The following is a 26,476-nucleotide window of genomic DNA, read 5'->3' on the forward strand; positions in this document are numbered from 1 at the left end:
GCACAGGAAAAGTGTTCGGATTGTGCTCTTTAGTCATAGGCAACTTATTGGATCAAAATGATTCAACGTACAGAGCTCAACATTTTCATAAATTTTACTGATATAAACTGTAATATTTTTATATATATTAAAAGTGTTATCATTTATTGAAAGAATAATAGTTGTTTTACAACTAGTATTTTTAGTACCACGCTTAAAAACTACATCAATAAAGATATAATTAAACCCTTATGTACAGTCCTAGTGAGAGTCATGTTGTTGTGTGGGAGAGTACTTTTATTTAAAATTGTGTTCTGTTATAAAGAAATGGTTGTTGCAAATACCACAGTTATTTTTCAAATTGTCTGAATCTTGAATACCCAAAGAGTGAAATTTTGTTATGGATTTTTGTTTGTTGTTTCATTCAATAGATGGTGCCACATTTCATAAGCTTCAATAACCACTTATGGAATTAAGACCTTATTGTATTTCAGCACAATTTTTCTTTTGGACCCTCTTCTTGTAAGTTTAAAACATACCCTAAGAATACTAAAAAGCCTTTAAACATTCAACACTTCCTCTCTGCATCAATATGTTGATGTTTAAAGACTTTTCTGTAGTTTTGATTACACACAAATACTGACACACATGCTATGCCCATTATAGTAAGATTAACTAATGAGATTGCTCTCACTAAAATTATTAACTGACTTACAGAACACTTTGTTAGATTTCTGACAAATGGTAATATCAACATTAATATTTTTCCTACACTGAAATTTATTTCTGAAAGATACTTACCTCCATCTCACAAAATAGATTTTCTTATTCATTGCTGCTCTCTATATATACACAAATTTGTTTGCTCATCACTAGCCTTGAAATTTCCACCTACACCACATTTCCACATGGTTCAGCGGTATTGTAGTATGCAAATACACATGTGACAACCCTCTACCAATAGAAGTGCAACACACTCCTGTTGCAGCTGGCTCCCTCTATACTGTAGAACTCAATCTTCACTTTGAGATTAGGCAGAAAAGAAGGGTGAGAAGTAAGTATCTATGGGAAATATATTTTCAGTGTAAGAAAACATTAAATTCTAATACAATACCTTACCTATGCTTGCAAAATAGCTAGAATCTCACATTGACCTGGTAGAGAGACCGGTACAAAATTAACCTAGATGTACACCTGTTGGAAAGCATCCAAAGAACACCCACTGAGTGTGACTTCTCTTGTTAAAGAAACACACATTCGTGGGAGACTGGACCACATCTGAACCAGGTATACTTTTTGCCCTCAATTAATGTGTTGCTAAATGGGCAACAAAGAGGCATATACAAAAATTAATCATACATGCCCAAGTATAGAGTGGATAGGGCCTGTAAGACTGTAGTCAGGAGGTCAACTACAGTTCAGACCATTCATGATTTATGCAATTGAAGGATTGGTTAGGATGGGCAAAAATCCCCTTCTGCTTTACTCATGCTAGTCCATGAGTGTATGGTCCGGAACTGACATATTTATGACACCAAACACTGCACCTACAAGCAGTCTTGCAGAATACCCCATTTCAACAATGGGCATTGTTGACCTCATTGGACACACAGTGCAGGTTTAAGAATAAGTATACTTGGACAGGCATCACTAGCCACAGAGTGGAATCCAATTTAGAAGAGGAGTGTGACCCTATAAGGAAAAAGAAAGAAATTAATAAACATACCAACTCACAGTTGAACCAATGTGTGTAGTATAATTACAGGTGTAAGGCGATATACAGATGAGGATAAAACTGTCACCAGGCAGATTTAATGAGAGGTTATTGTGTTGGGTGTGGTCCACTTGCCAACCTTGATGATTTCTCACAAATAAGGACATAGATGGACAGTCAGGGAAAGGTAAGATGCCTAATCTGATGTGATGACACCTGTAGAAGTTGGGAGAGAAGAATGAATACCAAACCTGATAACTTGACAAATCCAACCTATGAGGCTGGTGAGTGAAACATCACTTAAAGAGGAAGTGGTGACTGGATAAATAAACAGGAATGGGAACCACAAAAGGAAGGAATAGGGGATGAGAAGGGCAATGAATCAGGAAAGAATTCCAACAAAAAAACTATATAAAATGTCTCAATCTTGCCCAGATTCACATACAAAGAGATGTCAGGTCTGGGCTTAGAAGAAACAACTGGCCGCATGAAGAACCCCAACAACCATTGAAAAACCATGACCTCCACAGCCGAAAGTGTAAGGCCTGTAGCCTGAGACACAGGTTAAAATGTTGTAATATTCACCACTACTGAAGTAGTGATGGGGAAATAAAAATCAGAATTCACTGAAGTTCCAAATTAATAAACTACAGTGAGATTATCACTGTATAAAATGAAGCAAAAAACAACTTATTTGTTTAATAAATCTCATGAAAAAAAAAATTAAGTTTTTAATAGACAGAGTATGAAGTGATAAATGTAAATTACAGTAAAAGCATGAGCAAAATTTAATGGATCTTAGCACTATTGTGCCAAATTGAGAAGTGATAATTGGGTTCTACAGTATAGAGGGAGCCAGCTGTAACAGGATAGTGTGTTGCACTCCTATTAGTGGAGGGTTGTCACATGCTTATTTGCATATAAGGTTAGTGGCAAAAACAAAATACATATAGAGGGCAGCACTGAATGACAAAAGTTACTTTGTGAAAGGAGGTAAGATATCATATCAGAATAAAGATGTTTTTGCAAGCCTTATAATTAATTATTATTTCAAAATAAGAGTAAACTCTCTATAGATCCACATGGTTCTATTTTTGTATTTGAGGCATGCACATCTCACACACACTTGTGTAAAAACATTTTTAATATCTGCAGTCCAACAGAGAACTCTTTCAAGAATTTTACCTCCTGAAACTGTTTTATTAAAACTAGTTTTACTCAAAGCATAACAGTTTGTTTTCAATAAAACAAAACTCAAGTCTCTGGAATTATACATACCACAAGATGTGTTGATAGTCTCCCGAAGTTTAGAGTAGGTCCACTTAGAAAGGTCATACTTTTTATTGGCAAGCTGTTGTCTCTGTTTGACAACAGTGGAGGATCTAGAACACAGAATGTGTTGTGGAAACTTTTTAAAATCTATTTCAGTGTTTCTTGAACCAGGTTTTATCATTATTATTTTTTACTTAACTGTACTTTTGCCAGCTTCTAAATGTCTAAAAAAATTCAACGTATATCACAATTCAGTATTTAAAAAAATATATAAATCTATATTCATGCAGTTATAATAATGAAAAGTTCTTGAAACAAATGAAGTTAAAAATTCTATTTTGTATTTGATATAACAGATATGATGGATTATGTACAATGACATAGCAATAATTTTTTTTTCACTTATTTCATCTCTGTAATCTAATAAAAACAAGGGATCATATAAGATGATTAACATCAAAACACTCATTTTCAAACACTTTCAAGTTGTTTTTTCACTGACACAGAGAAATGTGATATATTTTGAATTGAATGCATATATCCAGTTGCTGTTTATTATATAAATTATCATGATTATTTGATTAAAATGTATGTGTACAATAATTAAGAGGAATTAGCATTCTTTTTCTTTTAAAAATTTTTAGTGTTAACTAGCTTACTTTAGTATTATTCCAGATAAAATTTTGTATAACTTGTTTTAGTGGTTACAACTTCAATTCCATTACTTTAGTTTCATGAAGATGTGTTTTCAGTTACTTATTACATTTTAATCTTGATTGAAATAGTAAACAAAACTTTATCTTTGTATACCTGAATATTGCCTTCTTTTAGTTGTTGACTTACTTTGAGATTTTAATCAGAAATTACTTTTAATATTACTTTAAATGTAGTTTTCATGAATTGCTGATTACAATACTATTTAGATATCATGTGCACAATAATTATATGGATAGATAAACTAGCCAACGAACCTTGGAAGAGTTGAAGTTGCTGGAACATCTTCTACAACACCATTATTATCTTGAGCCAAGCGTAAAGCCAGTTCATAGTCACGACGTTCTTGTTCTATCTGTTCCTGCCTGAAGTGTTTATAATTTCATATCTTGAATATGAATATGATTTATGTATTAAAAACAGACCTTTCTATTAATATATTTCTTCATTTTATTTTTAACCAACACAGTAACAAGCTGAGTATGATCATCATGAGTATTCACAGTTTCCAAACTCTCATATACGTGTTCCAAAAGGAGCACCTAGACATGGATTTCAATACCTCATGTACAAACAATTATTGTTAAATCAAAATGATGATTACTTTAGGGTTAGCATTAGTCTCTGTCACCAATTACTCTGCTTATATAAATAAAGTAATACAAAATAATGTTTTTTAGGGACTGGGTAATTATTTTAATTACTTATATACAACAGGCACTAAACTTTTATGAAATTTCAATTAAACACCTTTTAAAAAACTATCTAATTGTATGATTAAGCAATTCATGGACCTATTATCTAAGTCATTTTGCAAAGGTATAAAGTATCTATACACAATGTGATTATTATATCAATATTAAATTAAGAAAAGTGTAAATTAACCTTTTAGATTCTTCTTCTTGCTCTTTCTTCAATTCTGCTTCCATTGCAATCTACGAGATAAAATATCAGTCTTATAATGAAAATATGTGAATTATTCAAAGGTAATAAAACAAACTTCTCACAAAACACTAACATTATATACATAGAACTATGATAAACTCTAATACCATTTAGATAAGTGGTTATAGAATGACACTCTCATACAGGGAACAAAGACACATATAACTATTCCTTATCTCATACAAGAAATCAAGACATATATGATTTTGTTCTTTATCTCATACAAGAAATTAAAACATTTTGTTTTCAATCAAATCTATTTTGCCTCAGTTACAAGTGTGCTCTTACAGTGAAGGAATGATACAAGTGTAGATGCATTGGAAGGTCCTGGGAAAATACTGAAAATTCATACTACAATAGTGGGTATTGTAAAGTTATAATTTCCCTGAATAAAAATGTATTTCCGATAGGTACTTCCCTCTTCCCACAACTTCCAACACCTCTCTCATGCAAATCATCATGCATCACCTCTCCACCAACAGGAAAGCACTACTATCACATGATGCATGTTACTCCCTCTATGCGCTACTACTAAACTATCACTTCGAAGTTTGGCAGAAGATGCAAGCACCAAAAGATTGTGGGGAGGACGGGTAGAAAGTGTGAGTAGAGAGAGGGAGGTACCTATCGGAAATACATTTTCATTTAAGAAAATTATAATTCCGATAAGGTACTCTCTCTCAATTCACAAGGTTAGCTCGAATCCCATACTAAAATGGAGGAGGGATCAGTGCGAAATGAAAGGAACAGATCAGAGGAGGGGTACCGTACCACATCTGAGCCACGTATCTTTTCGCCAGGAACACTGACATGATCAGGAGGACCATACATGGTGTAACATTAAAGGGAGCACATGTGCATGGGAGAGGATAGTTTAGCAATGTGATCTTAAATCTTTTGCAATGGGCTCAGTATAATATACACGTTTCCACATGTTAAGTATTTATGCTATAACTTTTAATTCAGTATGTGCATCTTCACAAAATTTAGTATACCTTTAGTAAACATTACAAGTCTTTGTACACAAAAAATCAAATTCTTTAATGAAGTATTCTTATTAAAGATTTGATTGTGAATATATCGAGTCTGTTTCATTACTAGTTCAAGTGGAAATGATTTTCATGTTATGATTAAAAATACTATTCTTCATCCCAAATTTCTTTTGTATAATCTTTAAAACCTCCCAAGTACATTTCAAATATTTGTTTTCAGTAAAACTATATCTTATCAATTATTTAATGGTATACTGGAGTCTTCAGCCTGTAGACAAATCTTGAAAGTATAATGAAAAGTTTCAAAGTAGTTCTCTTATGAGTTTGAACTGCTAAACATTTCACATTTATTTTCTGTGTTTATTTTCTGTCAACGACTAAAATAGAACCCCACTGAAAATAAACCAATAAATCTCCACTTGAGTCAGTACAATGTTTATGTGACACCACTATAATATAATACTCCTGAAAGCAACAAAGTATAAGCAAATAGATAGTCGACTCGACCCGTACTCCGAGAACAGGATGTCTAATGTTATCGGATTATATAAATGTAAAAGTTTTCTTGAAAAATTCAGAGTTATCGCACTGTACTTAGAATCAGTGAAAACATTTATGCCAACAACAGGATGTGTACTTTATCGGCTTACATATGTATTCTAGTGTTCACAACAAAACTTTTCCAGAGTAACAACATTGCCTTTTAAACTTGTCAAAACTTTTATGTGGTTCGGTGCTGATACAATAAACACCGCAATTCTTTAAATAATGGTAATCGTATTGGGGTGTTTAGAATTTAGTGGCATAGGTGTACAAAGATGTTATTTGAGCACATGCTTATAAAATCCTATTTCCCTTTTCAGCACTTATTTGTCAACCAATAAAAACTCAGGTTTCAGTATTACCTATCACACTTGTTTAGTTTTGCAAGTCTTATAAATCTAGTCTTCTCTGGAAATCATTCATACTTTTGCAGCTGAAGTACAGTTTAGAAGTTCCCTTACAGTTGTGATACACGCCGAGTTCTTTCTGACATATACCTTGAAGTAAGTAATCATTATTTATAATATATACACAGAATCTCTTTTCAGTAAGCTCAGTATATAGTTGTTGATCTAAGTTCAGTGTAGCTGTTTCTGTATGTTAGGATATTGTATGCTGCTTCTGAAATCTATGAAACACATCTCGGAATATATATATATATATATATATACACATAAAGCAAATATACACAGAGAATATATATAATTTACATGTAATGGTTTTTTTTTCCTTCTAGAAATGGTTACAGTTAGTAAAGAAAAAAGTGAAGTAACTGAAAAAACTCTCTTTCTGAGGAAGAGATTCAGTTCCTCTTGGATCTTTCTTCTTCTGATGAAGAAGAAGCAATTCAGTCAGAGGAATTGGATGTTGAAGTACCTGATGCTTTAATTTTAATCCCACTGACTGAATCTGTTTACTAACCCAAATGGCCACTAAATGTTGAACCAGTTCTTCTTGACCCTGTCTTATGGACAGATCAAAATGTAGCTGGTGAAACAAACACCACCATAGGGAAAGAGGTAGAGCTAAGAGGAGTAGAGGTGGAAAGATGTTACTGTTTAGGATATCTTAGCCTACTTTGGCCTGGTTATATTATGGGCCTTAAGCCTCATCCTTCTATTTCTGACTACTTGTCTACCTACTACCCCTTTCATAATTCATACTAAAATCGTTTCTAGGGACAGGTTTTAAGCTATCCATAAACACTTACATTTTAATAACAACTCTAACACTCTTCCTAGGACAGATCCTAACCATGATAAACTTTTTAAGGTTAGACCTATTATAGATCTTCTTCTGAAGTCCTTTGTTTCTCAATGTTCTCATAACAGGGAATTGTCTGTAGATGAGCAAATGTTGGGTACAAAATCTAGGATTGGTTTCCTCCAATACCTACCAAAGAAACCATTCAAGTGGGGGATCAAGTTATGGGTCTTTTGCAGATGCTGTAAGTGGATACTATTTACAGTTCAAGATCTACACAGGCAAGGAGGGACAAATGCTAGCCAGAGGTTTATAGGATACTGTTGTTATGGATCTGACTGACAGATTTAACAGACTAGGACACTCTCTTTTCATGGACAATTTCCACACTTCCCTTTGTTTACTTGCTAAATTGTTGGCTGTTGGAACTTATGCTTGTGGGACATGTAGGGAGGACAGATTGTATTTCCCATGGGAACTGGTTACAACAACCCTACAGCAAGGAGAAGCACAATTTTTTAAATGTGGAAGTCTGACAGCAGTGAAGTGGAAGGACAAACGAGACATTTACGCCTTTTCTACTTTACACTCCAGTGCCATGACAACTATAAGAAGAAGAGAAAGGGATGCTGAGGTTACAAAACCTCAGCCAATTGTAGACTATAAAAAGTTTATGGGAGAAGTAGACCTCAATGACAAGTTTCTCAGCTACTATTCAACTGGATGAAGGTCAATAAAATGGTACAAAAAACTGTTTTTACGGCTTTTGCATTTGACCATAGTCAATGCTTTTATTCTCTACAAGACAGAGACCAATTAGCCGAAATCACCACAGAAGTTCTTCAGGATGTAGCTGGTCACTCCTCTTATTCAGCCTCTACTTCAGAGCAGACCAGGTCCTTCTGGTATTCCACTTACAACATCTGCATAGGATTCTCATCTGAGACTCACTTCTGACAGGCATTATCCAATACTTGTCAAAGAAGGTAAAAAAAAAAAAGATGCAGACTGTGCTCTACAGACAACAGGATAATCACAAAATGTACACTCTGTGATGTGTATCTTTGTATAAAACACTTTACACAATATCATACCTCTGATACTCTGCAAAGAAGTTAAGCTTTTACTTAGTACATAACCAAAACTGCTGAATTATCCTAGCTGATTTATTTTGCATGTTATAAAATAAAATAAGAAATAAATATGTTTATGATAGTTTACTAAAATATTGTTTATGTATGGGTAAAAGTGCCTGCTCTTTTCCTTTTATAAATATAGTTCTTTATTTTCCTCTAACAAATAGTTTTCTCTAAAAAATATATATATACACATATACAGATTTGCATTCATTTATAGTTTGTGTACACAACTTTATGTATGTTTGTATACAATCTGTTCAAGAATGTGAACAACTTTGTATAACTGTACATTTGTTTCATTTTTTTGAATGTATGTTGTGCGTAAATACTTGTATACATTTATATAGATGAGTTTGTACAATTGTACATTGCTTTCTTTTACTGTACATTTTTAAATGTTATGAATAAATATAAGTTGTAAAGTTTCTAATGTTTCATCATTTGCTTTTACTTTACCTCAATTTAGACAGTTAGAAAAACACAAGCTCAGTAAGCCTAGCTACATAGCCCTACAAAGTACAAATCTAACTATAATACTAATATATTGCAAACTACACTGATATTTGGCTGCCATACACTACATATATATCTACTTATAAGTGCTTAAATTTTAGTTTTCTCAAACATAGAATAATAAACGAAAACTACACAGAAAACAATGATTTCTAGTATTTATGCGAAGTTAGAGTGATAAGAATATATTTTGCCCTCGTGTGCCTTTATTGCTAAGCCTAGTTATTTTTTTCAATAGGAGGGTGAGGCAATATAATTTTTGTAGGCTTCAAATATAGATTGAAGAAAGAAAAATATATTAAATGACTCTACTAGTACACCTAAAATATCTGTAATTTGTTTAGGTTTATAAATAAAATATGTATATGTTAAAATAAATTAATCTCTGTTGGGAGCAACAACTTCTTTATCACCATTCAATAGTTTTGACAGTCTATTTTATCTTCCAAGCTCTTTACAAACAACTGTCAGAATCACGTGAAGTACAACTTGACCTTTATGTTGGTTATAAAAATACTCTTAAGAAAAGTAGGTGGAACTAAACAAAAGGTTTGGAAAGAATGGAGTCGGAGGAGGTTCGACTGGTTGATTTGATAGATACATTGATTTCTCAGCAAATCAAAGTGGTGGGAGGTTCTAAATTTATATTCTGGCTTGTTTCTAATTCGTTAATCAACTGTAAACATATATAGTAGGCATAAAAAATATAAACAGAGCAACAAGACGTGCTATGTGACACATGTAAATTGATATTTAGCTTTTTATATATATATTTCCTTTTATATTAAGAACTTAAAACATACATAATATTAAAGTTTGAAATATAAACTATGTTTTGATCCTAACTTTATTGATATATATAGTAATAATAAAGTTACTTATCAAACTTTTACAAATAAGTTGCTATAAAACCATTACATGCTTAGTTAGACCCACCCATTGCGAAGGGGTTAAACAGAAATCAGAATCACTGAATCCCACAATGGAAAGTGGGCAAATGAGGATGTGTCCCATGATGTAAAGAGGCTAGGGGTTCAATGTACCATACTCAGTAAGTCAACTACATCCAAAACCTCACTTGCTGGATACTGACATCCTCGCGAGGGTAGGATGGGGATCATACCATGTTCACCTCAAGTCCCAGAGTCAAGAGAGAACCTAACATTCTACTCCAGGAACTCACAGGGAAGCCTAATGCCAGGGAACTGGCAATGTACCATCCGAAATCTGAGGGAAGTCCATCGCATGCACTCAACTCCCTGCAACCGTGAAACCAGCCTCAAACGACCACAGGTTGGTAACCACCTCATCATCCAATGAAGGAAACCCAGGACAGAAGTGGAAACAGGCCACAACACAGAAGACAAGTCGAGAGAGGAAGATGGACAACCTGAAACCTGTGTGAAGACTCAAGTGATTGGTTGTCTCTATCTACAAAACCTCACTCGCTGGGTACCGACATCCATGAGAGGGTAGGAGGAGGGCACCCAATCGGATGGACGAACTGCATTTGAGTGTCTCAACTCTGAGAAATCGTTACTCATCCAGAGGTCTTGTAACTCCCTCTACACTGGCAGAACACCACTGCTGTACTCTGAACTGAATTGTTATAACCATCTTTGTGGAATCCATCCAGCAGGTTGCATCCATGGTCAACCACCTCAGTGGCTTGGAACTGGTAAGTGGTAAGGACTCCTGTGATCTTGTGAAACACCCAATCTCAAGGGTGAGCATACATAGCCATGGAAAATGTATAAGAATCAACATGGCTTACAGTGCAGATTGATAGCAAAATGTCTGCGAATGGTTATAGCCATATAAGTGGAACCCATTCCGAGTACAGACAGAATACCTGGGTCAGGCACCACTCACCACAGAGCGGGATCCAACATGAAGCTAAAGCAGGGGCCCCTGAAAGAAAGGAAAGCATTAGTAAGGACTTACCTCCTGTCACAGCCATGCCGAAGTCTGCAGATGATGCCCTGAGGAAGCTGAATCAGCAATGTAGTGTAGATAGTGGGAGATGAACATGTGTGGAGTTGTCCACATGCCCAATCTTAGAATCTCTTCCAATGGCCGACAAAGACGAGAGGCAAGGGAGAAGGTGATGTATTTGGTGTGAAAAAATGTGAAAGAGATTACACTGGGAAGGAGAAAAGGAGGAATCGGCCAACTGGATCAAACGTCAAACCCAATTGGTCAGGGTAATCAGGAAAAGATCATGGGAAGATCAAGGGATAAAAAGGTGAGAACTAGGACCTCATGAAAGGAAGCCGTGCAAGCAATATAACAATGGATGGCACAGACAGGTCGAAGAAATCTGTCTGGATCAGGATGGGGGTAGAGTTGAGATATAGAAAATAGGCAGATAGGGGAAAAGGAAGGACTGACCTTCTCAAGCCACAGACGTATTGGGAAGGAAAGCACAATTCAGATAAAGGATAAGGTAGGAGGAGTGGTACAAGGTCCTGGTGACATCGTGGGCATACATGTCCAACCTACGATGTCTGCAGGCAAGGGGGAAGAGGAAATATGTCTTCAAAGAGAGTTGAAACAGGGAACATATAGACAGAGGTACAAACAGAGGTAAAGCGAGGGCATGAAGGACCACGCATTAATGTCCCAGTATAGGAGTGATGGATGCCTTTGTGGCCAACTGAGCCAGAAGAAACGGATCAACATAGAAAGGACAGGGGAAACAAAGACCCTGCGGAAACGGGAAATATGGAATGTATGGGATAACACTGCCTGAAACCCCAAAATCGAGGAGACTGAAGTACCTCTTTCAAAAAGCCATGTGAGAATCTCAGTGATACAGGCAACCATTGGGTGAGAGCCAGGAAACCCTGAGTCAATGACCAGCAGCAATAAACACTTGATTTGTGTTGATATAAGGCCAAAGAAGAAGGGCGAATGGAACAGGCCAAATATGAAGCTACTCTGTGAAAGAAACCAGAACTCCTCACCAAGGACCTACTCAGGCGTGAAAATGGAGGATGGGTGGCATGAGATGGATGGGAAGAGGGAGAGGGGGGACCAACTGCAGTTGTATTGTAGCAACCAAGGAAACCAAAGTTGAGCAGGCCAGTAAGGAGTAATCAAAATGACCATACATGGAGTGGCATGGATGAGGGAAACCAACTGGAGGCTGGCAAGAGAAAGAACAGCCAGAAGTTGGAGAACATGGATGTGAAGAGTACTTGCCTCCACAGACCAATGACCCAAAACCTCCTGGTGATCCACCTAGGCACCCCAGCCCTGAAAGCATGCATCCGTGAACATATATATAAATCTGTGGAGGAAGAAGTGGGACCCCTGCCAACATGTAGGCCCTGTTCAACCACCAATGGAGATCATCTACAAGGGATGAGGGAAGGGATATAGATGTATCCAAGGGATCCTGGGCAAAGTTCCATTGATCGTGAAGGACCCATTGAAGAAACTGCATATGGTCCCTACCCAGGAGTAAGAGAGGGGTCATGGAGGACCACCTGTCCAAAGTTGATAGAACATCACGAGCTGTAAGTGAATGGAACAGACATGGCTTTCCAAACGTCCCATTCCATAGAATGAAGCCAGAGAAGAGAAAGTTGGGAAAAGGGAATGGGAACACTGGATAATGGAGGAAGGGAAAGAAAGGGGATAATGTGTCCCTCCGAGAGTCACCTTGTGAGCCCAGACATTGGCAAGAAAAGATCCCTAAGGATGAAAGAAGTTCAAGAGACTAGCCACCAATAGGCCCGAACCTACCACATAGTCACTGGTACTGCTGTTAGCACTGCAGGAAGATGGGACAGGAAGAGGTTGGGAAGGGGAAGGTCTGGGGACAGGAATCAGTGCGTCGCTCAGGCCCAGGAGCGACAAACGTGCTACCAAATTAGTAAGAGTAGAATGTTGATGGGCTGAGGCCACCTGTGACTCCAAAGACTCAGGAACTGAGTCAAACACATAATGCCGCAAAAACGGTGCCATGTGGAGGTCCCTCAGATAAGGAACCTGGAGACGGGTCCATGCCAAAATCACATCACGACCAAAAAGATCTCAACAACAAACAAACCACGTTTGAAAAACTAGAGCTCAAGATGAAAAATGTGCCAACGTAGAAGTAAGGATAGAGAGGATTTCAGCAAAAAAAACCTCAGGGTCATGAGGGGGAGATGAAGGTGTGAAAATTGAGCTTGGGTAAGTTGAACAGGGAAAGTCTGAAAAGACCAATGACAGACAAGCTGAATTATCGGGTAGTAAATGGGAAGATGCAGCAAACTCTGGGGGTAAAGAGATAGAGAGAAACGAGCAAAATCGTCTTTAAACTTGCACAGCTTGAAAAGGCTCAAAGGTTGGCTTATATACTGCTCAATCTCATGGCGAATGAGGGACGATATATCCTCCAAAGGGTGGCCGTGTCTGTGGCTGAAAATATGGCATCAGATGCTGGCAAAGTACCCAAAGTGGTAACTGTAACTTTAGAATTCATAAGCGGGAAACACGAGGAAGTAATGCTATATTAAAATATTAACTCCACAACTGTGATGTGTAGTGAATAAAGTTAAGAAAATATAAAAAATGAAAAAAAATAAACCACTTCAAGGTAACTGAACAATTTAGAAAATAACGTCTGAACTCAACAGCTGCCAAATGAGAAGTGATAGTTCAGTAGTGGCGTGTACAGGGAGTAACATGAATTACATGATAGTAGTGCTCTCCTATTGGTGGAGAGGTGACACATGATGATTTGTACGAGAGACGTGTTGGTTCCAACAGAGAAAGAATGAAGGCTGGTGGCATGCATTTCTGAAAGAGTTCGCATATAGAGGGCAGCACAAAGTGAGAAGAGGAAGAGTACCTTATACAAAATTATCATTAAGTGTGCTTTGAGATGTACAGAAACATCTTTAGAGAATCTTTACAAAGTTAAACATACAATGATTTTGCTAGACCTAGTATTTAAAACTTTTTCACAACATCAAGGATCATTATAAATCTAAATATAATCTGCCACTGTGTCTGTTATGCATATTTACTTAAAAACGGAATTACTTTGTCATTAAAGATTGAAAGCATTTTCAAATATAACTTATAATGACATCTGCATGCTATCTTAAGATGTGCAGTTTATTACATATTTAGAGCATAGTGCATTTCCATACGTACTTATACAACCACTGTTAAGTTATTTTTTATATGTTTAGGTTTAATTTTGTATTCTTCATTCTAGCAATCTACAAGATTGTACTCCTTCATACAAATGCTTAATCTTGCACTGTTATTTTCCTTTAATATTATCATTTACTTTTATTCTGCTTTGTTGTTATACCCTTAAGGTTTCTGATGTTCGTTATTACCGTATGGTAATGGAACCATGCTATAATTAATAAGTGCTCTCTACAGACACTACTTTGGACATATAATATAAATTTTAGATAGTGATACGATGTAACATTTAAATACATACCTGATATGATATGCCTGCCTTACTAAATACCATTATAAACATGTTGTCATAAAAGCTTTGTTGATTAAAAAAACAGTACACATAGCACGTGTATATTCATAACTGAAAATTCATAACAGAATACTTTTATATGTGATATTTTTATTATTATAAAAATACCTGTAATACAATAACTGTTTAGTTAGCCACCCAACAAAGAAAAAGTTAAAATGTTGGTTAATAGGGTGGAATACAAGATAAAAAAATTATATTTATGTCACTTTTTGCCTTTAGATGCAAAAAGTATTATTATACTGGTTCTTAATAATGCATCAAAATTAATTTTTTCTTTAATTCTCAAAGCATCAGTTACCTTCAAGACACTTACATCTTTTGAACTATTATGAAAATATTACTATCAACTGTACATTGCTTGTTTTTGCATGTAATGCTGCATAGTGCTTATGTGTTTTATGCTCATTAGCGGTAATTAGAGAAAGTCATACAACTGCAAAATAATAGTCAATCACATGATCAAATAAAATTTTTATATTCACATGGGCCAGAAGATTTAGCTCATTAATAAACTTCAGCTCTAAAACAAAACATCTTAAAGGGCAATAAAATAGTACTAATAGGACAGTTACATAAAACTCTCCAAAATAACAAAGTTACAATTTTATATATATAAACATTTATTTTCTCAGACGAAGCTATAGGCCAATAAGTAGTGATAACTGGTAACACATTCACAGTCCTCAAATTATTTGAAAACCACAACATACTGTCAAACTTGAGAGTAGAATAAAAGAATCTTTAGAAGATTTATTAAAATCAAGTTAATTAATATTTGGAAGATTATTAAAATGTTTGATTAGTTGATGTGTTGTCTATTATAAAGTGAAAATACTACATCCATATCCTCTCCACTGTTAAAAGACTGATTATCTAAACAGCCATAAGTGTTCAAAGTTTCATACATAACATTATATTCCAACAGTGCTAACTATTATCCTAATAGTGTAAACTTCTATCTTTATTTGCTAGAATTTTTTTATTGAAACCATTTTAACTTTAGAACTTTAACTTATAGGCAATAAGTGACTTATTCGATTTTAATAACCAAAGTACTAATTAAATAATTACCATATATCCTGCTCAACTTGAAATAGAAAATACTAGATATTTGACACACAAAACTATTACTACATTTTAGATGAAAACTAAAAAAAAAGTTTAGTTTAAATATTCATTTTTGATAAACACTGTGAATTTTCTTTCCAAATTTATGGACTTTCTTCATCTAACAGTATCATCCTTTCATCTTTAGGAAAACTATGATAATTTCTCAGTTATTTATTTGTTGAAGAATTTATAACAAACTTGAATAACTTCTTACTAAGTTAGAACTATAATAAAGAGACATGAGCATCATGGTTTCAACAATTTGCATTACTTAAGTTTTTTACATTATCTAATAGTAAATATAAAATGTTATTCAAGTTCATAAACAATAATATCAGATACTTGCTGGAAGAAAAATGCTAGCATGATGACTTGTGTTCCTGAAGGAATGATATGATGGATCAGAATCTGTTTGTACTTGGTGTATTGGATTTTGTGTAGACTGCCAACATTTAGTTAAGATTGAACCCCAAACTTGTAACAATCCACCACTGTAGATACTGTACATTGACTTTGATACCATTCTCCTCTCCATTATGGAACACACTGTCATTGATTGTTCCTGAACAACTTGAATTTGGATTCATCTGTAAAGAGAACATGTTGCCATCTTTGTTCATTCCACAGTTTGTGGTTCAATGCCCATTTCAACCTTTTGGTTTCGTTATCTCTTCTCAGCAATGGTTTTTTAACTGTTGTATATCCAACGAGAACACTATGTGCTAGTGTGTATCTTACTGTTCTCAATGTAATATTCACACCTGTATTTACAGCAAGATCTGTATTTAACCACTGTCTACCTTGTCATACCCATGGATATTTAACATAAATTTGGAGAATTTTGGTTTACTACCTCAAACACTTCTATTATTAATAGTGTCAGTTCCAAGTACCCTCTTCAGTCTTGTGTATATATATATATATATATATACTGAAACGTGGAGTCTTGCTGCAATTGGTCACATGGAGTAGCCTTCACTAACCAAAACTTTCATTTCTATACACATGTAATGTAGTATTTCACTCCTGGAAATTATGACTGAAATCACACTACTACTACTACTGGGCATAGTATGAATGTCTGTACATTTATAGACTTTGTAATTGATTGGATAACAACCAATAACAGTGTAACCTATCAACATGTAACTTTACTTTGGGATAGTTCTTTTTCACATAACAACAGGGTGGCATTCCTGAAGAATCTGCCCTTTATATTCTCTTTCCCCATTATTTCCAATACTATATACACACACTAAGAAAGGGTCTATTATTTTGTACTGAACGGTAGAGGTCTATTCCATTCTTATCAAATATCTTATCATGGAAAATTTGTTATGTAACATAATATCAATACTTTTAAATATTAAGAAAAACAAAACTGAACATAGTTTTCTTTAAAAGGCCTGGCTCACACTTGCATTCACATCTCAGGCTGAATAAAAACATTTGACTCCAATCTTATTTTATGTATACTTAGCACTATTTAACTTGGCAATGTTTCTACAGAAGTTACTTAGAAAAAAAATCATACTTAGGGGATCTTACAGAATTACAGGTGTATAGATGAATGGATTATAATATTTATCCCAAGGCATATTCATAACTTGTAAGAAAAGGATACTTACTTCCATAACTGTGTGCCTTCATTATAGACATAAAAGAAATCACTATTAGATCATACAGAAATAATCAACACTGGTATTTCTAGTGTACATCTGACAGAAAAATTGCTTGTTATTATTTTATTTACTACACTATCAGTGTTCAAGTATTATTGAAGGGATTAGCTTAACCTAAAGCAGTAGTCAAGCATATCTTAGAAAAAAGGTATTGCTTGTATAGACCAGTAAACAAGTACTTAAAGGTAACCTTGCTGCATCAAGTCAACAGCATAAGAAAATTTTACATATATGTATAAGTCCAATTACAGAAGAAAAATTATTCAAATTTAATAAACTGTGGAAACAGACAAAAACAACTAACAGAAAAGAATGCTGGTCTGATCAGTATAAAACTGTTGTTTATGGTTTAAAGCAAAGCTGCACACTGTATTTTCTGTATTGTGCCTAAAGCAGGAATCAAACCCCAAATATTAGTGCTATTAGCCCTCAAACTTAATGCTGAGCCACCAGTGGGGCAAGTTGTTTGAAATATAAGAAAAGTTTAGATACAGAAAAATATACATTTATTGAAGTATTAGACTAGAATAAACTGTCTTTGTTAAGTTAAAGTGATCATATAAAGAAAAGTAATACAGAGTATGTAATATTAAAATGATTTTTTTTGCCTCAACATGTACTTAACTATCATTTCTACAAAATTTTCTGGCACAAAATTATTGAAATAGTTTAGAATTATATACTGTAATCAAATTTTTAACATAGAAATGCAATTTTGTGTTCAAAATGACCTTACATAACACTGGTAATGAAACAAGGCGAGACAAATAGGTCAGTCACAAAAGAAGTCTTCAAAGCCAGTTCATTCATAAAAAAAGACAAGTTTAACATTTATAAATGTTTTTGTAAATTAGCTATTTACTATTGCACATTAACACCTCTTAGATTTCTATATGGTGTTTTTAGTATGTTTGTTAAAAAAATGTTACATTTTGCATCCCCTACCGCAAGTTTTCTGTCTTCTTCTTCTTGTTTTTTACGCTTTTCTTCTTCAGCCTTTCTTTCCACTTCCAGTTCAGCTTTCCTGTTTATTAATATGTGAAAACTTACTATCATATATATATATACATATAAAATCTTAATTAATTGACCTAAGTATTCTATTATTATTCAATGCACCAAAATATTAAAGTCCAAGCTTTACTTGTGCTTTATGGTTTACACAGAAGTTATTAAAAATATGATCTTCAACAAGTTTTAAATGCTCCAGATCTTTAAAAAAATCAAAATTCAAATTACATCCTTCTGTTATTTTATTATTAGAATGTAAAAATAAAAGGCTTTATAAATTTACTCTAACTAAAAAATATATACCACTGGATGTGTGCAACAAAGTTATTACCTGCAATCTTTTTATTACAAGCATTGATAAAGAAGGGTGTTAATTTTAATAAGCTTCTCATTTTTTTTCAACTGGATAAACAGGAGTTACACTTTAAAATAAGTTGCTTTTACTGTTCTGGAGGCACATGTTCTTATATGATGATTAAAGATAAAATTTTTAATGTTCAGTCAATTACTGGGTTTTTACATGTAGCATAGCATCATAAAAGTTATCAGTGTACCATATTTAAACATTTCTTTTGAAGTCTGTGACTTTATTACAAAAAATATAATTCATATTCATTGATTATATAATAAAGTTTTTTGTTTCCTCACTTTCTTCTAATTTCTTCTTCTTCATGTTTCTTTCTTTCTTCTTCCTCTTTCTTCTTTCTTTCTTTCTCCATCTCTTCTTGAATCTTTTGTAAGCGCTTCTGTTCTTCTGCAATCTTCTGTTTTTCTAGCTTACCTCTCAATGTTACTAAAGTATTATCCATGGCTTTCATAATATTTGTGTAGTTCTTCTGAATTTCAGCTTCCTTCATATCTGTTGTCTAAAGCCAAAATCCATTCACAAGTAATTTTTATTTTCTTTTAACTTAACATGTTACTTTCCTAAAAACAACAATTTATGTTTACCTACCTTGTTAATGTTCTTGGGTATACCTTATTATAAGAATTACATTGTGAATAGAATGTACACTATGTACATTTTTTTCACACAATTTAGACCATTTGGAACATATTGGATTTTAAATCTCATGTTTTTAAATGTTAATTTATATTTTATATATTATACTAATTGTGAAATAAAATTATGTGACAAATTGTAGATGGTATATATATATATATTTCTGGCTATGCTTTCAAAAAGACTAAACAAATTAGGCATTATCTTTAACCCTTTTACACAATACTTGACATATTTATATTACATTTTCCACCCACTATTTGAGGAATGAATAGAAAACATAGACCAAGAAAAAAATTACACTGCTTATCACCTTCACAGCTACTGGAATATGTTTTAAGTTTTTTAAACAATCAAAAGTTGACAACATTAACCTTTCCATGGCTTGGAAAGAATGTCTTTTCACCTAGTCAACAGCATCTTCAAAGAGTTATCTTGAATGACTAAAAATTTATATAACCTGTTTGTTCCATTTATCATTTGCTTTTTTTTTTGTACTTATCAGACTACTCGTGTGATAATGCTATTCTCAAATGTCTGGTAAACGGTCATTTCAGTTAAGTGTTAAGAGTAAACCTTAAATCAGTCAGACGAATATTTTATATCCATAAGCTGCAAGCATTGACTTCAAGAGAGAAAAACAAACTACAATTCCATGTACTATTGAAATAATTAAATATTGGGTTTACCTTCAGTTTTTTAATGAACTCCAACATTTCTGACTCAAGTGCATGTACTTGTGACAATGACTGTTGTTTGTCTGATTTCATCTGGTTGACTAGTGCTGACATATGCTTAAGCTGGCCTTGTAGGGATTTCACCTTCAGGATTCCTAAGTATCTGTACAAATAAATTTTATGTTACAACCAAAACTTTATAATCTGAAAGAAAGTAATAAAGGAGAAATTCTTGGATGAGAAGGCAGCTGCTTAAATATCAAAACTCAACAAAAGAATATGTATGGTGTCTTTAGTTGTACTTTATTCACCACAGTGAACCTATTTTTATATAGGATTTTAAGAAAATGTAGCATTGATGCTATTAATTTATTCTTATAAATTATTCAACAAACAGGTTGTTTAAGTACTAATATATATATATATATATATAAAACTCAATCAATCATTGATTCACCACTTGTCACCAAGTATACCACTTAAGAGGAATATTCTACCCATAATTAGTAACTCTGGACAAAAGCAAATCAAAGAAACAACGCCAAACATATAATATAAAATCCTCAAAAACAAGAAGGTAGTTTAGTTTTTCTAACTTGCCCTTATCCAGTATTACTAATGAAGGGTAGAATTCCCCAAAACCAGAATAACTCAGTGACTAGTACTAAATCAAAAGATAGATTGGGTTTCATATTTAATTTTAGAAAAATACTATATTATTCACATCTTGTTAATCAATAGAACAATAAAATGTTATTTATACAGTACTGTGCAAAAGTGTTAGGACAAGATAATATTTTGTCATTCTTTCCATTTTATGGGGCTAATTCTTCCATGCCATTACAGAATGTAAATTTCAACACTATGGTAATGCTTCACTGACCCCTGTTGACAACTGAATGAACCAGGGTGAGAATATTTATCATTCTTTAGAATTCCCATACACTTGTACCAAGGGCATAGCTTAAGTGTTCTGTTTGAATGAACATACTGATCAAATTTAGGGTGTGAAATAACTGTCATGGTACTTCATGCAGTGTCTTAACTACATAGAAAGAAACTAGTATATGGTTCCGGTATATGCCAGAAGAAATCAAATTAACAGCACTCCACATATAAACCTTGATAAAAACAGTGTTTAACACTATATATTAAGTTTTATTGTCATGTCACAGCCCCAAAAAGCATAGAGAATTGTCAGTAGAGCAGAGAGTTCTCACCAAAGCGTTACATGATGCTGTTTGGACTTATCGACAAATTGCTGCAGACTTGAAATGCTCTCCAAACATTGTCAAGTACACTCTAAGACAGGTAAGTTTGAAAATAGGAAAGGAGGAGGCAGAACATCTAAACTTAATGATACTGATGTTAACTATCTTTGTTTATGCAGCCTTCAGGACAGAAGGAAGACTGCCACTGATCTCAAGCATGAAATAAATGACCATGTACCAAATGACAGAAAAGTGTCCAGATCTACAGTATCAAGAAGACTCAATGAGAATGGAATATTTGGTCATGTAGCAGTTTAAATACTTTTACTTTGATCTCCAAATATTGTCAAGAGACTGAAATGTACTAAAAAGTACAAAACTGGACTGTTGATTGAAAAAGGGTGTTATGGATGGATAAGTCCAAGTTTGAAATATTTGGTTCAAAGCATAGGTTGTACTTTTAAGTCCAATGTGACAAACAAAAATAATGATTACTCTAGTTCAACAGTTTGATACAACAAGTGCTACAAACCATGGTTACATTTTGCTTAAACCTGTATATAAATGTGGCTTTCTGAATAGGATTAAATCTCAGAAAATATGACGAGGTGTTTTATTAAGGGCTGACAAGGTACAGAAGATTTCATACATATTTACCCTTAGAAAAACTTTCCTGTGTTTCTCACCTTGGTCGATATTTCTTCCTCGCTTGATACATTCTAACATTTTTCTGAATGATGATTAGGTTTGCTGCTCTGTACAGTATTTTGTTTTTCACTAAAAAAATATTACATAAGTACATAAAATTCACACAAGCATAGTTATGTTTTACAAATCAAAGAAATTCCAACAACCTTAGTTCTTTAGGATACTAACCATTTCTTCTTTAGAGGTATATTTACAGTGGGTTATTTGGTTTTCTTAATCACAGTTTTTTTATCCTAGTTTTATGAATACTATTAAAAGATAATATGGTTAAATAAATGTTTTGGCAAAAACTTTTTCAAACCACAAAATGAATGATACCTATATTTTTAGGTACATGGAAAAAAATGCTACTGGCAACTTAAAATTTTAAAGACCAGGGATCACACACTATTAGGAGAAAATAATTCTTGAATTTTCTTCAAAATTTTCATCAGATTTTTTTTAGAATTTCTTGTGTAAAGTTTGCAATTAATAACTATAACTTTATATTTCAAACTACGAACTTATACTATCAATTATAAAATTGGGAATATAGTATTACAAATATATGTCATGGTTATACATAAAAAACCATCAAATACCTATCAGAACAATCAATATCACTAAAATTAACCACACAACTCATCACTTTTGTTAATATGACTAAAACAAAACAAAATTTTACCTGTAAGTAGACCACAAAATAACTTAAGATTTTAAGTCTCTGCACTAAGTTTCAAATAATTAGAATGCAACTAGAGAATTAAACTTAATGAAGATTTATTAAATTGATAAGAACACAATTGAAGAAACTAGTCTATGTCCTCATTTACAAGATGTAAAACATGATTGACTTACAAAACTACATCGATCACATTTCCAATTAATTGAATGTCATTGCCTTTGTTATCATCAGTGCAATCTATTCTGAGTACTTTCTACTAATTGTAAATCTAAATGAACTAAAAATATTAGCAAACAAGATTAATTAATCTCTTCAAGGAAAGTTATAATTTTCCTACATTGAAAATTTATTTCTGATAGTTACTTCCCCCACCCCTCACAAGATCAGCTATTCTCGTTCAGTGCTGCCCTTTATATGCAAACTTTTCATAATACATGCTACAAGCCTTGCGCATCCCTCTTTGTTGGAAATATCATGTTCCAACATGTCTCTCATGCAAATCATCATGCGTTATCTCTTAACCAATAGTAGCATGACATGCTCATGATGCATGTGACTCCCTCTACACTCCTCTACCAAACCTTCACTTCGAAGTTTGGCAGAAGGCGTGAGCACCAGAAAATGGAAAGGAAGGGTCGGAAAGACATTTTCAGTTCATAAAAATATACTTACCTCCTCTCACAAGATTAGCTAGACTCCCACATTGAAAAGGAGGAGAGAACAAAAGAAGCACCCACGAAAGTGACCGAAGGATACCTTTGAACCTGAGAGATAGAGATCAGAAGAGGGGAACCACACTACTTCTGAGCCAGGTATGCTCTTCACCCTTGTGTACAGTGTGACATGCAAAAGGGTGGAAATGTAAGGTATAGAGTGACTAGGGAGCATCGGACCGTACTCGGTAAGTCAACTACACCCAAAACCTTCCTGCAGAACACCAATATCTATCCAGGGTAGGCTGAGGATCATACCATTTTCACCTCAAACCCCAAAAATCGGGGTTTTAAGACTCGCAACAATATCTGAGTATGCCACAGAGACAGGTTGTCCATCAAATTGAATCAACTCCCCCAAACATGGCATAGGCCAGTACCCTCCAAAGACAAAACATCCCCAGAAAAAGAATGAGGGAGAGTCCAGGAGAGCATCGGAACCATCCCACTAACTATGCAGTGACGAAAGATACAGACAGAGTAATTGAGGGAGGAAGAGAGACAACCTGCCTCTGTGGGAGGACTTATGTTGATTGGTTTACTCTAATCCAAAACTCAACCCTGGGAACCAACATTCGCATGAAGGTAGGATGAGGGCACCCAATCAAAGTGTGAACTGCAAGTGTGATGGCTTAACTCCAGTGTGAATTGAAAGTGGATCAGGAGACCACATCATCCTACAAGGGGATGGCTTAACTCCTGTGAAAAGGGAAGTGGGAGGTAGCATAATCTCACAAAGTGATGGCTCTACTCCCATAGTTTTGTAAATAGTAGTAGGAGACTACGTCAACCTAGAAGGTGATAGCTCAATTCCATTATGTGTGTAAATGTGAGTAGGAGGCCATGTCAACTAGAAGGCGATGGCTAACTCCATTGGTTGTGTAAATGGTAGTGGGAGGCCATATCATCCTGGAAGGAGAGGGCTCAACTTTAGTGTTGGTGTGTAACATGATCAGGAGGCCACATCAACCAGCAAGGCAAGAGCTCAACATTTCAGGAAGCCACATCGCATCTGCACCAGCAGAACACCACTGCTCTACTCTCAACTGAATGGTCTGGGGAACTTATTCAGGAGGGTGCCTCCATGGTTCACCACCCCAGGAGCTTGGAACTGAAAGTGGCATACTCCACTCGAAGAAAGGAGGATGACTATGAGGTGGAGAGCGTGGAGGAATGTCACCACCAGAGACAGTGCAATGAGTGACCTATTTTGAAAAGCACACCATACCTGGTTATTCACACGAAGCATGGCAGGAATGGGCAGAAATCCCCTTCTACTTTATCAATGCAGTCCATGGGTGGTACGGTCTGGAACGGGCATGTTATGAAACATTGACATCACGAGGTTATTCACCTACAAGTGATCTTGTGGAACACCCCATCTCTATGGTGAGTGTGTGTAGCCATGGCATAGAAAACATGAGGATACATGGTGGACAGTGCAGGTGTAGAGTTAAAGAATATCTGGACAAGCACCACCATGGAGTGGGATCCCTGATAAAAAGAGAGAGAAAAGACCCCTGAAAAAAAACGAAAATGAAGAAAACTGACCAGTTGAAGTCACACTGAAGTCTGGGAAATAGGAGAAAAGGATGAAAAACCTTCCCGAGCTTCCAATATTTTAGGAAAGAAGGAAACATTGAGATAAAGAAGAAGAAGATAAGTAGGGTGATAAAGAGTATGTGATAAGTCTATGTCAAACAGATCTGACTGTCGATGACCACAGACCAACAGAAGAAGGAAACAAGTTTTAAGGAGCACATGAAACAAAGAGCACAAGAAAGTGGGACAAATGGAGGTAAAGTGAGGTCATGAAGGACCAAATTAATGTCCCAAGTCAGAAGGGCAGGATGCCTCGGCAGCCACTGAATCCTTAAGGAACACATGTGCTCAGTAAGAACAAGAGAAAGGAAAACCTTATGGATTTGGGAAAAATGTAAGGCATGAAATAGGGCTGTCTGATGTCCTGAAAGCGAGGAGACTGAAAAACCACGATCGAACAGCCAGGTGAGAATTCCGTAACATGAGCTTCAAAAGGCTTGTCAGCTGGAAATCCTCTAATGAAGAAGGTAGGGAGAAAGTGGAAGAGGAACTGGTTGTGTCAGGAGCAGATGTTGTAACCTGGGAAATCAAGGTTGTGACAGCCAAAAGGGTGCTATCCAGAAGACTCTGCAAGTAGTGGAATGGACCGAAAAATGACCCAATGCAACAACTGGATTGGAGGGTACACATACAGGTATATGTGTGATTAATCCCTGCTGAAAGCATCGACCATCAAGGCATGGGGATGCAGTATAGGAGACAAAAAGAGAGGCAACTTGGAATTGAGGCTCATGACAAAAGCATCTAATTGGGGAGACCCCCAGTGATAGCAAAGGTCCTGGAAAATGAGAGAATCCAATGCCCATTCTGTAGGATAAATCCAGTCTGGTTGCAAAAGACGATCTGCGATGAGATTGAAAGCACCAGGCACATGACATGTGATAAGACGACTGTGACATGCATGGGTCCAGTATAAGAACTCTAACTTCTAAAAACAGAGGTCTTTGGACTGGGTGCTCCCTTGGTGACTGATATATGTCATCACCATAGAGTTGTCCAAATGAACCATCACCAGACAATGACAGATGAGAAGAAGGAAGTGATGTAAAGCCTGTGATACTACCAGAAGTTTGAGAACACTTATATGCAAGACAGATGCATCCGCAGACCATTGGCCTAAAGCTTCCTGAGGATTGATCCATGTTCTCAAACCTGGAAGGAATGCATCCATGAACAAAAGTAGATTCAGACATGGGGGAGAACCCATACCCATTGATGTATGAGCTTTGTCCAGCCACCAATGCAGATTGTCTCGCAGGGAAAGAGGATGATGGTGGAAAGAAAATCTCAAGCCTCAAGCTAGGTTCCATTGGTCATGAAGAGCCCATTGCAGGGATCCCATTTGTGCATCACCAAGAGGGATAAGTGCAGTCATGGAGGACCACATCCTCAAAAGTGATAGAACCTCGTGAGCAGTAAATGACTAAATTAAGAGGGCTCAGTGAACTAAGAGTTCCATGGACCGAGTAAAGGAGAAGGCATGGCATGACTGATATTAGTGTTGAAATAACCCCTAGATGGACCAGGTAGTGTGTGGGTCAAAGGAATGACTTCTCCAGTTTGATCAATCAACCT

General features: G+C 35.1%; 1 protein-coding gene across 2 annotated transcripts in view; it reads right to left on the reverse strand.

The window, feature by feature from the left end:
• Nucleotides 1–26,476, reverse strand: part of LOC106460117 (unconventional myosin-VI-like) — a 125,680-nt gene that overhangs the window by 13,432 nt on the left and 85,772 nt on the right. For both annotated transcript variants that reach the window (XM_013919799.2, XM_022386753.1), the window contains 7 exons: nt 21,901–21,991; nt 20,016–20,166; nt 18,972–19,189; nt 18,258–18,336; nt 4,565–4,614; nt 3,937–4,044; nt 2,972–3,075 (listed from right to left, as the gene is read on the reverse strand). In XM_013919799.2, the coding sequence (XP_013775253.1) occupies nt 2,972–3,075; nt 3,937–4,044; nt 4,565–4,614; nt 18,258–18,336; nt 18,972–19,189; nt 20,016–20,166; nt 21,901–21,991 (801 nt within the window). The remainder of the gene's footprint in view (nt 1–2,971; nt 3,076–3,936; nt 4,045–4,564; nt 4,615–18,257; nt 18,337–18,971; nt 19,190–20,015; nt 20,167–21,900; nt 21,992–26,476) is intronic.

The sequence above is a fragment of the Limulus polyphemus genome, unplaced genomic scaffold (genome assembly GCF_000517525.1).
Source record: "Limulus polyphemus unplaced genomic scaffold, Limulus_polyphemus-2.1.2 Scaffold712, whole genome shotgun sequence".
Lineage (NCBI taxonomy): Eukaryota > Metazoa > Arthropoda > Merostomata > Xiphosura > Limulidae > Limulus > Limulus polyphemus.